The sequence below is a fragment of the Oncorhynchus mykiss genome, chromosome 32 (assembly GCF_013265735.2).
Source record: "Oncorhynchus mykiss isolate Arlee chromosome 32, USDA_OmykA_1.1, whole genome shotgun sequence".
NCBI classification, from domain to species: Eukaryota; Metazoa; Chordata; class Actinopteri; order Salmoniformes; family Salmonidae; genus Oncorhynchus; species Oncorhynchus mykiss.
In genome coordinates, this window is record NC_050572.1 from 21821757 (window position 1) to 21836284 (window position 14528).

Here is a 14528-nt window from a genome sequence, read left to right on the forward strand (position 1 = left end):
CGAATTATTATAAGGTACGTATAATATATATCTTAATGTGTTAACATTATTTGTAACTCAAGATAGCTATTTGCTTATCTACAGGTCTGGGATCAATTCAAATTGAAGGCAGTCAGTAATTTAATATTCAAAAATTGAAAAACTTTTCCAATAAATATCTTATACTCCTTAGTTTATTGAGAAGTCATTGATGCTGTTTTTCATTTTGTATTTTTGTATTAAAAGTGACACTACCGGTCAAACATTTTCAGACACCTACTCATTCAAAGGTTTTTCTTTATTTTTACTATTTTCTACATTGTAGAATAATAGTGAAGACATCAAAACTATGAAATAACACTTATGGAATCATGTAGTAACTAAAAAGTGTTAAACAAATCAAAATATATTTTATATTTGAGATTCTTCAAATATCCACCCGTTGCCTTGATGACAGCTATGCACACTCTAGGCATTCTCTCAACCAGCTTCATGAGGTAATCACCTGGAATTCATTTCAATTAACAGGTGTGCCTTGTTAATTTGTGGAATTTATTTCCTTCTTAATGCGTTTGACCCAATCAGTTGTGTTGTGACAAGGTAGGGGGGTATACGGAAGAAAGCCCAATTTGGTAGAAGACCAAGTCCATATTATGGCAAGAACAGCTTAAATAAGCAAAGAGAAATGACAGTCCATCATTACTTTAAGACATGAAGGTCAGTCAATCCAGGAACATTTCAAGAACTTTGAAGTTTCTTCAAGTGCCGTCTCAAAAACCATCAAGCGCTGTGATGAAACTGGCTCTCATGAGGACGGCCACAGGAATGGAAGACCCAGAGTTACTTCTGCTGCAGAGGACAAGAGTTAACTGCACCTAGAACTCCAAGATGGCGTTAACTGCACCTCAGATTGCATCCCAAATAAATGCTTCAGAGTTCAAGTAACAGACACATGTCAACATCAACTGTTCAGAGGAGACTGTGTGAATCAGACCTTCATGGTTGAATTACTGCAAAGAAACCGCTACTAAAGGACACCAAAAAGAAGATGAGAATTGCTTGGGCCAAGAAAAACGAGCATTGGACCGGTGTCCTTTGGTCTGGAGTCCAAATTGGCGATTTTTGGTTCCAACTGCCGTGTCTTTGTGAGACGCGGTGTGGGTGAACAGATGTGTGTATTTCCCACCATAAATCCTGGAGGAGGAGGTGTTATGGTGTGGGGGTGCTTTGCTGGTGACACTGTCTGTGATTTATTTAGAATTCAAGGCACAGTTAACCAGCATGGCTACCACAGCATTCTGCAGCGATATGCCATCCCATCTGGTTTGGGCTTAGTTCCACTATCATTTGTTTTTCAACAGGACAATGACCCAACACAACTCCAGGCTGTGTAAGGGCTATTTTACCAAGAAGGAGAGTGGTGGAGTGCTGCATCAGATGACCTTGCCTCCACAATCACCCAACCTCAACCAAATTGAGATGGTTTGGGATGAGTCGGACCGCAGAGTGGAGGAAAAGCAGCCAACAAGAGTTCAGTATATGTGGGAACTCCAAGACTGTTGGAAAAGCATTCCAGGTGAATCTGGTTGAGAGAATGCCAAGAGAGCATTCTGTCATCAAGGCAAAGGGTGGCTATTTGAAGAAACTCAAATATATAAAATGTATTTTGATTTGTTTAACACATTTTTGGTTACTACATGATTCCATATTTGTTATTTTGTGGTTTTGATGACTTCACTATTATTCTACAATGTAGAAAATAGTACAAATAAAGAAAACACGTTGAACGAGTAGTACTTCTAAATCTTTGGACCCGTAGTGTACTTCCTGAATAGACTGCTTTCAATCTGAATTAACTCCAGCCCTGTAGATAAGCAAATAGCTATCTTGAGTTACAAATAATGCCTAGCAGTAGCTGCTGGCTGTGACAGGCTTTGGTGTCATAAGGGATGTGCACAGAAAACAGTCATATTGTCATATTTCTTTGGGCAAGAAAACAAGAATTGTGAGGCCAATAACATAATGTTCAATCAAATGACAGGATAACAAATCTTAAATGACATGTGTGGGCAGACATGAATTGCCTGCCAGATATTGCATTTAATTCCTTTGTTTCTACTTTTTAAGGCCCTTTTTACTTTCAATAGCACATAACTGAGTTTCGCTCTAATCTTTTTCCTGTTAGAAGCCTTGATGGTTTTGAAGACTTTGTCTCTCTCTCTGTCTTCTAAAAGAGGCAGGATGATTCACCATTCTCGAACCTGTCTACCCACGCGGCACTGCAGAACAGTACTCGGTGTCAGAGCATCATCCCACGTTCCTTTAAAAACATTTATTTATCAATTACTCACCCATTACATGCAGCCTGCCTAGAGATGGTGGCACAATCTAAAATGGCACCCTATTCCCTATGTAGTGCACCAGTTTTGACCAGACCCTATCGGCCCTCGTTAAAAGTGGTGCACTATGTAGGGAATAGGCTGTCATTTGGGGCACATGTCAGTGCTCTCAGACTTACGTAAGCTCCTCCTGTGGTGTGTAAGCTTGTCCCACCTTAACAAACTTGTGGCCTTCTTTCTCAAAAAAAGAAATTATGTGGTTATGATGTGATGTTTGGTTTTTATTTCAGAATGGTCCTCCACTTGTAAAGAGCACCTCATTTTTATATTGCTGCTATGCATTGATGTTTCCATTTAAAACTTAAATCTCCTCTTACAGGGAATCTGACCAAGCATATGAAGTCCAAGGCTCACAGTAAGAAGTGCATGGAGATGGGGGTGTCTGCAGGCCTCGAGGACCATGATACAGAGGACTCAGGTACTTCACGTTTCAGCATCGACCCGCTGTCGTAGGGCCCCTATGTGCTGGCTATTTTAAAAATGAATTCACCACAGATCTGTAATACACACAGGCAATGATGGGCAAAAATGTTAGAATATATTTACAAAATACCATAAATATTAATGTATCAAAATAAACTACATCATACTTTAATTAAAATACATGTATTTTGCATTTTAAAATACAGAAATACATTTGCAATTAGGCGGCCCGAACATCAACAACATTCGCTGTAATGGTTACAGAACTGTTTTACTTGCTATGACTGTGATATGTTGTTGTTCATCTACCTTAGTTGAATGGACTGACTATAAGTCACTCTGGATAAGAGTGTCTGCTAAATGACCAAAATGTACATGTGAAAATGAACATACAAAAATGAACTGCAAAGCACACTGGGTATTATTATTGGCCTTGTTTTGGGGCAGAGCTCATTAGAATAATACTCAGAATGCTTTGCAATTGTATATTTTTACATATACATTTATATTTAGTTCATTTAGCAGACATTCTTATCACGCCATAGTGTCATCAGACTTCTGATAACAATGCAGGGTGAAAGGGGGTCACAATATGGTGAACCGCTATAAAAAATAGGGTAGAAAAGTATTTTGTATTTTGAAAATACAAATTACAGCTCCCAAATGATCTTGTTACAAAATAAATTGGAGTGTAGTTCAGCCCATTGTAATATAAATGACAAAATACTAAATAGTACTTTAAATATATATTTTAAATACATGTAACAGAAATTCTGCCCATCTCTGAACACAGGTGTACTGACGTATGTGATAGGATAGCTGTTATAAAGTCAGTTCATCACAGGTTTGAAAGAGAGCATCAACCAACAGGAATTAACGTATTCCTCTTAGTTCAAAGGGATAGTACAGATTTGTAGTAATATTTGTGTTTTTTCACTTTCAGTATCAGAACTCTTAATCCACACAGATCCCATAGCTAAACTGGGGTGCACTAGCATTCAGATTGAAGCCTGTGTTTATAACACAAAATGGGAATTTGATTTGGAAGGTTTACACCAATCTCATATGGATTCTAACAACAGAATCACCCTTTCCTTTAGTTCCCGAAAGTGACTTCACACAGCTATGAAATGCCGATTCCCTGTCTGCGTAGTGTAGCCATGCCAATCAATAGCCATGATGCCACTGCTAGGTTTCTAATTAGACATTCTAAATGTAGCTTCTTTATCAGTTAACTGGGAGTACACGTGGGCGGCGTGCACAGGCAGTGTTTAGAAGGGAAATTGCTGCGTCTAATTTTAGAAAGAGAGAGGGAGAGGCAGAGGCTAAAAGGCTTTCTATGGTCCCAGGCCGATAGGATATTTGTTTTTCTCCTTCTGTCTCCTTCAATGCTAGGTTGCATCCCAAATGGCACCCTATTCCCTATATAGTGCTATACTTTTGACCAGGGACCTATACCCTTTTGGATGCACTCATTGTGCACTCATTGTGTACTCAATCTTAATGCTATTCATTGCCAAGTTTTCTTACTTTAGGAGTGGGATATAGAAGCAGTGCCAGATATAGGATTTCCAAGGCCCCCATATGACTGTGTCAATGTTGGTTAATAGTTGAACATATTGACACTGCTGTCTCGTATACTAAGTGCCCTCTATCTCTCTACCCCAGGAGACCATAGCCAGGTTGGCAGTACAGACCGCCCAGATTCAGACGGAGAAGACTCGGAGGGCGCTGACGATGACAACGATGATGACAATGAAGAAGAGGAAGAGGACAGCCAGGCTGAGTCGGGCCTGTCCACCAACCCCTCGGTCTCGGCCAGCCCCCAGCACATACCCTCCTCCCTCCAGGCTGAGCTCCCTCCCAGCTCCCTCCTGGCTCAGATGTCCATCCACCACCACCACCCAGCTCCCCTGTCCCTCCCCCAGCTCCCCGCATCCGACTCCCACACCCACCACACCCACCACGCCTCAGACACAGAGTCCGTGCCCATGCTGAGCCCCGTCTCCCTGGTCAAGCAGATGTCAATCTCCGGAGGGTGCTCAAGCCCTGGCCCCCTACCCTACTCCCCACCCCCCCACACCTCCGACACTGAGTCGGTGCACATGATGAGCCCTGTCTCGCCGTGCAGGCAGATGTCCATCGACTACCCCGATGTTGACGTGCCCCCTAGTCCCCCCGTACCAGGCAAGGGCTGCTTCAAGCTCGGCCAGGTGAGACCCACCATGTTTTCCTCATCCCATCCTCTCTCTCTCCATCCCTCCCTCCATCCCTCTGTCCCTGTCTCTCTGCACTTTCATACCCAAACTCTTTTCCTTTGAATCCCGCATGTGAGACACTTCAGCAAAGTTGCTCTGAATGCTTGAAAAGGTGAATACATTTCTGATGGGCAGCTTGTTAGAAGGCTTGTTTTCTAGTAACAGATGATCTTCTCATGTCTTCACTGAGTTTTTCCTGTGAAAAGATATGGGGAGTATTTTCAGTGTTTGTCCTGTTTCCAGTGATAAGACATGTAGAGTATGTAAAGGTCATAATTACTCATTTTATAAATGTTTGCTGTTTCCCAGGATGACTCTTTGGCTCCTCCCACCCTACCAACGAGTGAGCCAGGTGTCCCTTTCGGGACAGACGTCAGCACTCAGACCGCCTCTTTCACCCCCCAGACTTCCTCCTACAGCCCCTGGCACTTTCCCTCCCAGGGCCCGACCCAAGGATCAGGGGCCACACAGGGGGGACACATGCACCTCTTCAGTCACCTGCCTCTGCACTCCCAGCAGCCCTCTTGCTCTTCCTACAGCATGGTCCCCGTGGGGGGCATCCAGCTGGTGCCAGCTGGCCTGCCAGCCTACTCCACCTTCGTGCCCATCCAGGCTGGCACTGTCCAGCTCACCATCCCTGCAGTGAGTGTCATCCACCGGAATACCAGTCCACTCCCGTTCCCCAAATTCTCTAACTCCCCCCAGCCTGAGGGCTCTGCCTTGACCCCCACCAACCAGCCCCTGGTGGTTCAGGAGCCCATCAGCAGTATCATGCCCTGCTTCCCCCTTGGGCAGGTCACCGGACTTCAGGCCCTTGGGGCCTCCCAGCAGACGCTGCAGTCCATGGGTCTGGAGACCCTCAACGTCATGGGACTGACCAGCTCAGGAGGCCTGACCTCCACTCAGCTGCTGTCCCAGCACGGCCTGACGCTCAACGCCACCATGGGCCTGCAGGCCCTGACTGCCAGCCCCAGCTCCCAGAGCAGCACGGGCCCCCACCATCACCACACCCACCACACACCCATCCCCGGCCTGCAGATCCTCAACATTGCCCTGCCCGCACTCATCCCCTCGCTCAGCCCTCTCTCCGCCCTCAGTCCCCTCCCTGGACCCTCTGAGAGGAAGGGCAGCCCTGAGGCCCAAGGGGCCACCCGACTCTCCTCTCAGACTGAACTAGGACCCTTGGTCAGCTGTCCATCTGCTGCATCATCCCTTCCCACTGCCACCATGAGAGGAAGTCCCGCCCAGGAAATGACATCATCGGGCAGCAGACCCAGCAGCTCTGGGCACAGGAGCTCCGGAGGCTCTGATCACACGCAGACTCCCGGGAAGGAAGGGAGGGTTATAACATCTCTACCACAACCCTCCCCGGCTCCAGCTGCTGAGGGGGTTGTTGAGCGGGCAGGGGGAGCCAGTGAGCCTGTCATGCCTCGGAGGCAGTCGATGCTGTCACGGCAGCAGGTGACGGAAGACTTTATCGATGACTCAGCATCAAGCGATGACGAGGACCGACTGGTCATCGCCACCTGAAACCCCCAGTCGAATAGCCTGGTCAAATCAAACCGAATGCTGAGCTTACAATGGTGATCGCAGCATTCAATCTGGGTTACCAGGCTACCTATCGAAAAGCTCTTTCTTTGTTCTCTTTTTGTAATGCTTGTCACTTTCTAAGACTGAAAACACTTCAGGGTGGGTTTGTTACTCTGCAAATCACCTTTCAAAGCACAGTTTCTGACATTCATATTGTATGTGCAATCATAAATGATAATTATTATTATGATGATGATGATAATGATGACCAATCGTTTTTCTTTTTAAAAAATTTGTCAGCTCCAGACAATATCTTTTTGTACATGTTGTATAGACAATTGTGCCTTTTTGGAGTTACTTGTTTTAGGAACCTGTAAATAATACCTTAAAAATTCAGCAATGGCTTGTGTTTATTTCGATGACATGGAAGTGAAAATAGAGGATAACAATTTTATTTTGGAAGGTTTTATGTCAATCGTAAATTTCTGGAAAAAATAAATGTGTTGTACTGGTATATGTACATTTCTATGAATTTGGGGCATTGTTTCTGTGTACAGATGTTGTGTTCAACTATTTATTATATTCCATTTAGTGCCCATGATTATTCATAAATCCATAGGTATGTGTAATATGGTAGCTTTACATTGCGGTATCAATATTATTATCAACTGTATCAGTAAAACCTTGTTTACAAATGTACAAATGGTATTCAAGTTTTTTGTCTCAGATGCACCTAAGTTTTCACATTTAATAAAATGTCATACTGTTTAGAAGATGGACTAGAGTTCTGGACCACATATGACAAAAGCCTTTTTCTTGATCTTATGTACAACATTTTATCTCACATGCAGCAAAAGTTCACGGATTAAAAACAAAAACATGAGCTTTTTCAACGCCACGGTTCCCCAATGCTCTACATCATTTCACAATCAGCCTTATAGTGGATTTCATATTCCGTGGGAAAGAGCCATTTTCATCAGGAATGCTCTCGGAGGGCACTGACCAAACAAATGCAATCAGACCTCTATCACACTAGACCAGAGAGAGAGTGAACATCAGTGAGGAAGAGAACGTATTGCTCATCTCAAGAGTTTTTACAGTAAGACTCCTCATTACTCTAGTTAAACTGTGTATTCGTCCCAAATGGCACCCTATTCCCTACATAGTGCACTACTTTTGACCAGAGCCCTGTTGACCCGATGTAGAGAATAGGGTGCCGTTTGGGATGTAGATGGTGACTTATCTGCCTATCAGGGTTTGAGAGAGAGAGAGAGTCTGCCTCTGTTATTCAGTTAGTTAGTAGTTGTTGGGGCCTGAGGTGGATCCTGGGATGAGGCAACAGAGACGCCTAGAGGGCAATAGCCCTTCCTGTTAGAGCCGTGGGTGTAGTGTAGTGGAGCGGGTGGGAAGAATGTTGCCAAGTTAGAATACCCACCAAATCAGAGACATGGAGAGAGTGAGGGTTATCCGTAGCCTTTTTACTTTCAGAGCCTACCTTGTTTGTGCAACCCCAAAGCAGCTTCATGGTCTGTTATGCTAGGTCTACTCCAAAGCCCTTTGAGATGGCGCCTATAATAAGGCTGAAAGAAGCTGCTTTATAGGGCTCTTATGAATAGGAAACTGAGGCTCTGCTCCCTGCATCATAGCCTGATGTCCTGGCTGGAAAGGAGCCAGACAGGCTGTCCTGTCCTGTAGCCATTAGCACAAGCTGTTCCTTGGCCAATGGAAACTGTCTAACACCAGGCCCTTGATTAGGCCCGTCAGAACTGTTTGACTCAGAATGTTTTACTTTTAAGTTTTTCCACATTGCACCGCTTTGTACCCCCGTCACTTTCCATCATTAGTAAATGTGTAGCTCGATCCCCCATCAAATAGTTTACAACAGTCAAATTTGCTACCAAAGCCTTCCATAGGGCTGTTCAAATTGGGATTAAATGTAGCTCAGGTGGTAGAGCATGGATCTTGCAATGCAAGGATAGTGGGTTCAATTCCCAGGAGCAGACATAGGCAAAAAAATGTATGCATGCATGACTAAGTTGCTTTGCATAAATGCACCGACTAAATGGCATAGATGGTGATTATGTTTTTATTTTTATTTTATTTCACCTTTATTTAACCCGGTAGGCTAGTTGAGACCAAGTTCTCATTTGCAACTGCGACCTGGCCAAGATAAAGCATAGCAGTGTGAACAGACAACACAGTGTTACACATGGAAAAAACAATTAACAAGTCAATAATACAGTAGAAAAAAGGAGAGTCTATATACATTGTGTGCAAAAGGCATGAGGAGGTAGGCGAATAATTACAATTTTGCAGATTAACACTGGAGTGATAAATGATCAGATGGTCATGTACGGGTAGAGATATTGGTGTGCAAAAGAGCAGAAAAGAAAATAAATAAAAACAGTATGGGGATGAGGTAGGTAAAAATGGGTGGGCTATTTACCGATAGACTATGTACAGCTGCAGCGATCGGTTAGCTGCTCAGATAGCAGATGTTTGAAGTTGGTGAGGGAGATAATTCAATTCGTTTCGTTCCAGTCACAGGCAGCAGAGAACTGGAACGAAAGGCGGCCAAATGAGGTATTGGCTTTAGGGATGATCAGTGAGATACACCTGCTGGAGCGCGTGTTACGGGTGGGTGTTGCCATCGTGACCAGTGAACTGAGATAAGGCGGAGCTTTACCTAGCATGGACTTGTAGATGACCTGGAGCCAGTGGGTCTGGCGACGAATATGTAGCGAGGGCCAGCCGACTAGAGCATACAAGTCGCAGTGGTGGGTGGTATAAGGTGCTTTAGTGACAAAACGGATGGCACTGTGATAAACTGCATCCAGTTTGCTGAGTAGAGTGTTGGAAGCAATTTTGTAGATGACATCGCCGAAGTCGAGGATCGGTAGGATAGTCAGTTTTACTAGGGTAAGTTTGGCGGCGTGAGTGAAGGAGGCTTTGTTGCGGAATAGAAAGCCGACTCTAGATTTGATTTTCGATTGGAGATGTTTGATATGAGTCTGGAAGGAGAGTTTACAGTCTAGCCAGACACCTAGGTACTTATAGGTCACATATTCAAGGTCGGAACCATCCAGCGTGATGATGCTAGTCAGGCGTGCGGGTGCAGGCAGCGAACGGTTGAAAAGCATGCATTTGGTTTTACTAGCGTTTAAGAGCAGTTGGAGGCCACGGAAGGAGTGTTGTATGGCATTGAAGCTCGTTTGGAGGTTAGATAGCACAGTGTCCAAGGACGGGCCGGAAGTATATAGAATGGTGTCATCTGCGTAGAGGTGGATCAGGGAATCGCCCGCAGCAAGAGCAACATCATTGATATATACAGAGAAAAGAGTCGTCCCGAGAATTTAACCCTGTGGCACCCCCATAGAGACTGCCAGAGGACCGGACAGCATGCCCTCCGATTTGACACACTGAACTCTGTCTGCAAAGTAGTTGGTGAACCAGGCAAGGCAGTCATCAGAAAAACCGAGGCTACTGAGTCTGCCGATAAGAATATGGTGATTGACAGAGTCGAAAGCCTTGGCAAGGTCGATGAAGATGGCTGCACAGTACTGTCTTTTATCGATGGCGGTTATGATATCGTTTAGTACCTTGAGCGTGGCTGAGGTGCACCCGTGACCGGCTCGGAAACCAGATTGCACAGCGGAGAAGGTACGGTGGGATTTGAGATGGTCAGTGACCTGTTTGTTGACTTGGCTTTTGAAGACCTTAGATAGGCAGGGCAGGATGGATATAGGTCTGTAACAGTTTGGGTCCAGGGTGTCTCCCCCTTTGAAGAGGAACAGGCTGGTAATAGGGGTTGCGACAATGGCGGCGGATAGTTTCAGAAATAGAGGGTCCAGATTGTCAAGCCCAGCTGATTTGTACGGGTCCAGGTTTTGCAGCTCTTTCAGAACATCTGCTATCTGGATTTGGGTAAAGGAGAGCCTGGAGAGGCTTGGGCGAGTAGCTGCGGGGGGGGCGGAGCTGTTGGCCGAGGTTGGAGTAGCCAGGCGGAAGGCATGGCCAGCCGTTGAGAAACGCTTGTTGAAGTTTTCGATAATCATGGATTTATCGGTGGTGACCGTGTTACCTAGCCTCAGTGCAGTGGGCAGCTGGGAGGAGGTGCTCTTGTTCTCCATGGACTTCACAGTGTCCCAGAACTTTTTGGAGTTGGAGCTACATACAGTGCCTTGCGAAAGTATTCGGCCCCCTTGAACTTTGCGACCTTTTGCCACATTTCAGGCTTCAACCATAAAGATATAAAACTGTATTTTTTTGTGAAGAATCAACAACAAGTGGGACACAATCATGAAGTGGAACGACATTTATTGGATATTTAAAACTTTTTTAACAAATCAAAAACTGAAAAATTGGGCGTGCAAAATTATTCAGCCCCTTTACTTTCAGTGCAGTAAACTCTCTCCAGAAGTTCAGTGAGGATCTCTGAATGATCCAATGTTGACCTAAATGACTAATGATGATAAATACAATCCACCTGTGTGTAATCAAGTCTCCGTATAAATGCACCTGCACTGTGATAGTCTCAGAGGTCCGTTAAAAGCGCAGAGAGCATCATGAAGAACAAGGAACACAACAGGCAGGTCCGAGATACTGCTGTGAAGAAGTTTAAAGCCGGATTTGGATACAAAAATATTTCCCAAGCTTTAAACATCCCAAGGAGCACTGTGCAAGCGATAATATTGAATGGAAGGAGTATCAGACCACTGCAAATCTACCAAGACCTGGCCGTCCCTCTAAACTTTCAGCTCATACAAGGAGAAGACTGATCAGAGATGCAGCCAAGAGGCCCATGATCACTCTGGATTAACTGCAGAGATCTACAGCTGAGGTGGGAGACTCTGTCCATAGGACAACAATCAGTCGTATATTGCACAAATCTGGCCTTTATGGAAGAGTGGCAAGAAGAAAGCCATTTCTTAAAGATATCCATAAAAAGTGTTGTTTAAAGTTTGCCACAAGCCACTTGGGAGACACACCAAACATGTGGAAGAAGGTGCTCTGGTCAGATGAAACCAAAATGTAACTTTTTGGCAACAATGCAAAACGTTATGTTTGGCGTAAAAGCAACACAGCCCATCACCCTGAACACACCATCCCCACTGTCAAACATGGTGGTGGCAGCATCATGGTTTGGGCCTGCTTTTCTTCAGCAGGGACAGGGAAGATGGTTAAAATTGATGGAAAGATGGATGGAGCCAAATACAGGACCATTCTGGAAGAAAACCTGATGGAGTCTGCAAAAGACCTGAGACTGGGACGGAGATTTGTCTTCCAACAAGACAATGATCAAAAACATAAAGCAAAATCTACAATGGAATGGTTCAAAAATAAACATATCCAGGTGTTAGAATGGCCAAGTCAAAGTCCAAGGGGGGCGAATACTTTCGCAAGGCACTGTATGTCATCATTAATCATCAACTTTTGGACCAGCCTTTGCCTAAGGTTACAAAAGAGCACTTGAGATGAATTGCATTCTTTGATCATTTCTTTAATGTATCTACTTTATTTGGCCTAAATGTTGCTAATAGATTGCCATTTTAACTGCCTTAATTTCCACACTCAAATGAGCATGCAGAAACAGGTTGGCATACTGCAAATATCTTGTTGCTAACCTTTATAAATGTATGCAAAGTAGGCCTACAATCAGACCGGACAAGGATCAATGAAAGCATGATAAAGTGTACAGGAGTGTCAAGAGCACTTTCCATGAACACTGTTTTCCACAATGACAGTATAGCCTGAATAAAAAGATGGCATAGCACTCCCCAGCTGTGGCGGGGCCTCTCTCTACCTTTTCACACCATCTTTAGTTTGGCAGAGGGAAAATATACTTGGCGCCATTTTGGCCAATCCATGTATCAGAGGTAACTTTTTGTGACATTATGTTGTGTGTAATGCATGCGTAATACTGTATTTCAAATACATAGCGTCAAGTTGGCTCATTATTTATATTACATTCTCCTTGCAGTTTTGGGTCTTTATGCAGAAGGCAAGCTACTTTGGTTCGAAATATTAGTATAGATTAAATAGGTCATACAGAAATCCCTGATGGACTGGGGCCTAGACCCAATTTACTCTCTAAGCAAGTGGGTTATATATCTTAAGGCCTTCCTACGTGTATATTCAAAAAACAAGTGGATTATATATCTTAAGGCCTTCCTATGTGTATATTCAAAAAACAATTCTAGATCTAACTTCATTGGAATATACCTACAACTTTTTTTTTTTATTAAAAAAATTAATCAATTTATCACAAAATGGTTTTGTTAAAATATCTCCAAAAGTTGTGATGACACACAGGACATTTTTGTTGAGCAAAGAGCAGTGGCAGACAGGGAAAGAGTTACACAATACTTCAATACAGAATCTTTCCAGATCCTTGATATCCTTCATCTGCTCTTATGGACTGCCCTTTTCAATTCAAACCACATGGTTTCAATAGGGTTCAAGTCCGGAGACAGAGATGGCCATTGCAAAAAAAGTATTTTGTGTCCAATTAAGCATTTCTTTGTGGATTTTGATTAGGCCTTGTGCCTGGGTTATTGTCTCACTGGAAGTCAGATTCTGATTAGGCCTTGTGCCTGGGTTATTGTCTCACTGGAAGTCAGATTCTGATTAGGCCTTGTGCCTGGGTTATTGTCTCACTGGAAGTCAGATTTTGATCAGGCCTTGTGCCTGGGTTATTGTCGCACTGGAAGTCAGATTTTGATTAGGCCTTGTGCCTGGGTTATTGTCTCACTGGAAGTCAGATTTTGATTAGGCCTTGTGCCTGGGTTATTGTCTCACTGGAAGTCAGATTCTGATTAGGCCTTGTGCCTGGGTTATTGTCTCACTGGAAGTCAGATTCTGATTAGGCCTTGTGCCTGGGTTATTGTCTCACTGGAAGTCAGATTTTGATCAGGCCTTGTGCCTGGGTTATTGTCGCACTGGAAGTCAGATTTTGATTAGGCCTTGTGCCTGGGTTATTGTCTCACTGGAAGTCAGATTTTGATTAGGCCTTGTGCCTGGGTTATTGTCTCACTGGAAGTCAGATTTTGATTAGGCCTTGTGCCTGGGTTATTGTCTCACTGGAAGTCAGATGTTCAAAGTCAAACTCACCACATGTGTTCATGGCTGAAGATATCTATTCTCATGTAATCTGCCCATTGCACCGCTTGGAGTTTGATATTACAGAATCGGCACTTGGATTGGAACCGGTGCTGTCGTCAGATGACATGAAAATAGAGCTCTTTGGTCACGCACAGCAGTAGTGGGTTTGGCGTTGAAAAACAAAAGCATATTCAGAAAAGTAGGCCTACCTCATACCTAAGGTAAAATATGGTGGTGGATGTTTGATGTTATGGGGCTATTTCACTTCCATTGGTCCTGGGGCCCTTGTTAACTTTACCACTTTAGCCAAAAACCTGGTTGCCTCTGCCATGAGGCAAACAAATTTCCACAAGTGGATCTTCCAGCAAGACAATAACTCGAAGCACTACTCAAAATCAACACACACACACACAAATGTTATTTTATAACTAAATTAACATTTTGTAATGTCCATCTCAGTCACCGAACTTGAACCCCAATTCAAAACCTGTGGTTTGAATTGAAGAGGTCAGTCCATTTCTCCAATCAAGCCTGTGTAGTTATCCTCGCAGGGGGAGAGTGCTAGAGTATTGAAAACAGGGACGCCCATTTTTATCAAGGGTGCCAAAAATGATGGACCTGACTATACATTCTATGGAAATTAAAACGTTTTAGAAAGCTGATGCGTTTGTAAAGCTAATACATTGATACTTGGTCGCCATCTACTGTAAAATGTGTGCATTTACGTCTTCAGAACTTCCTTGGTCAAAACTTGGCTCGCGTCGCCGCCTGCCTCCCGGCGTCTCCATCCACAGTTCTTATCTTGGGCTGCACGTTGCTTGTCGGTGATTATTAACAA

At 44.0% G+C, this 14528-nt stretch overlaps 1 protein-coding gene across 7 annotated transcripts in view; it reads left to right on the forward strand.

Annotated features, from left to right (window-relative positions):
• The window catches only part of hivep1 (HIVEP zinc finger 1), an 86002-nt gene extending 78710 nt beyond the window's left edge, over positions 1-7292 (forward strand). For all 7 annotated transcript variants that reach the window (XM_021560098.2, XM_021560097.2, XM_021560095.2 and 4 more), the window contains 3 exons: positions 2698-2796; positions 4470-5014; positions 5369-7292. In XM_021560098.2, coding sequence (XP_021415773.2) covers positions 2698-2796; positions 4470-5014; positions 5369-6589 — 1865 coding nt within the window. In that variant the 3' untranslated portion in view covers positions 6590-7292. The remainder of the gene's footprint in view (positions 1-2697; positions 2797-4469; positions 5015-5368) is intronic.
• The last annotated feature ends 7236 nt before the right edge of the window (positions 7293-14528 follow it).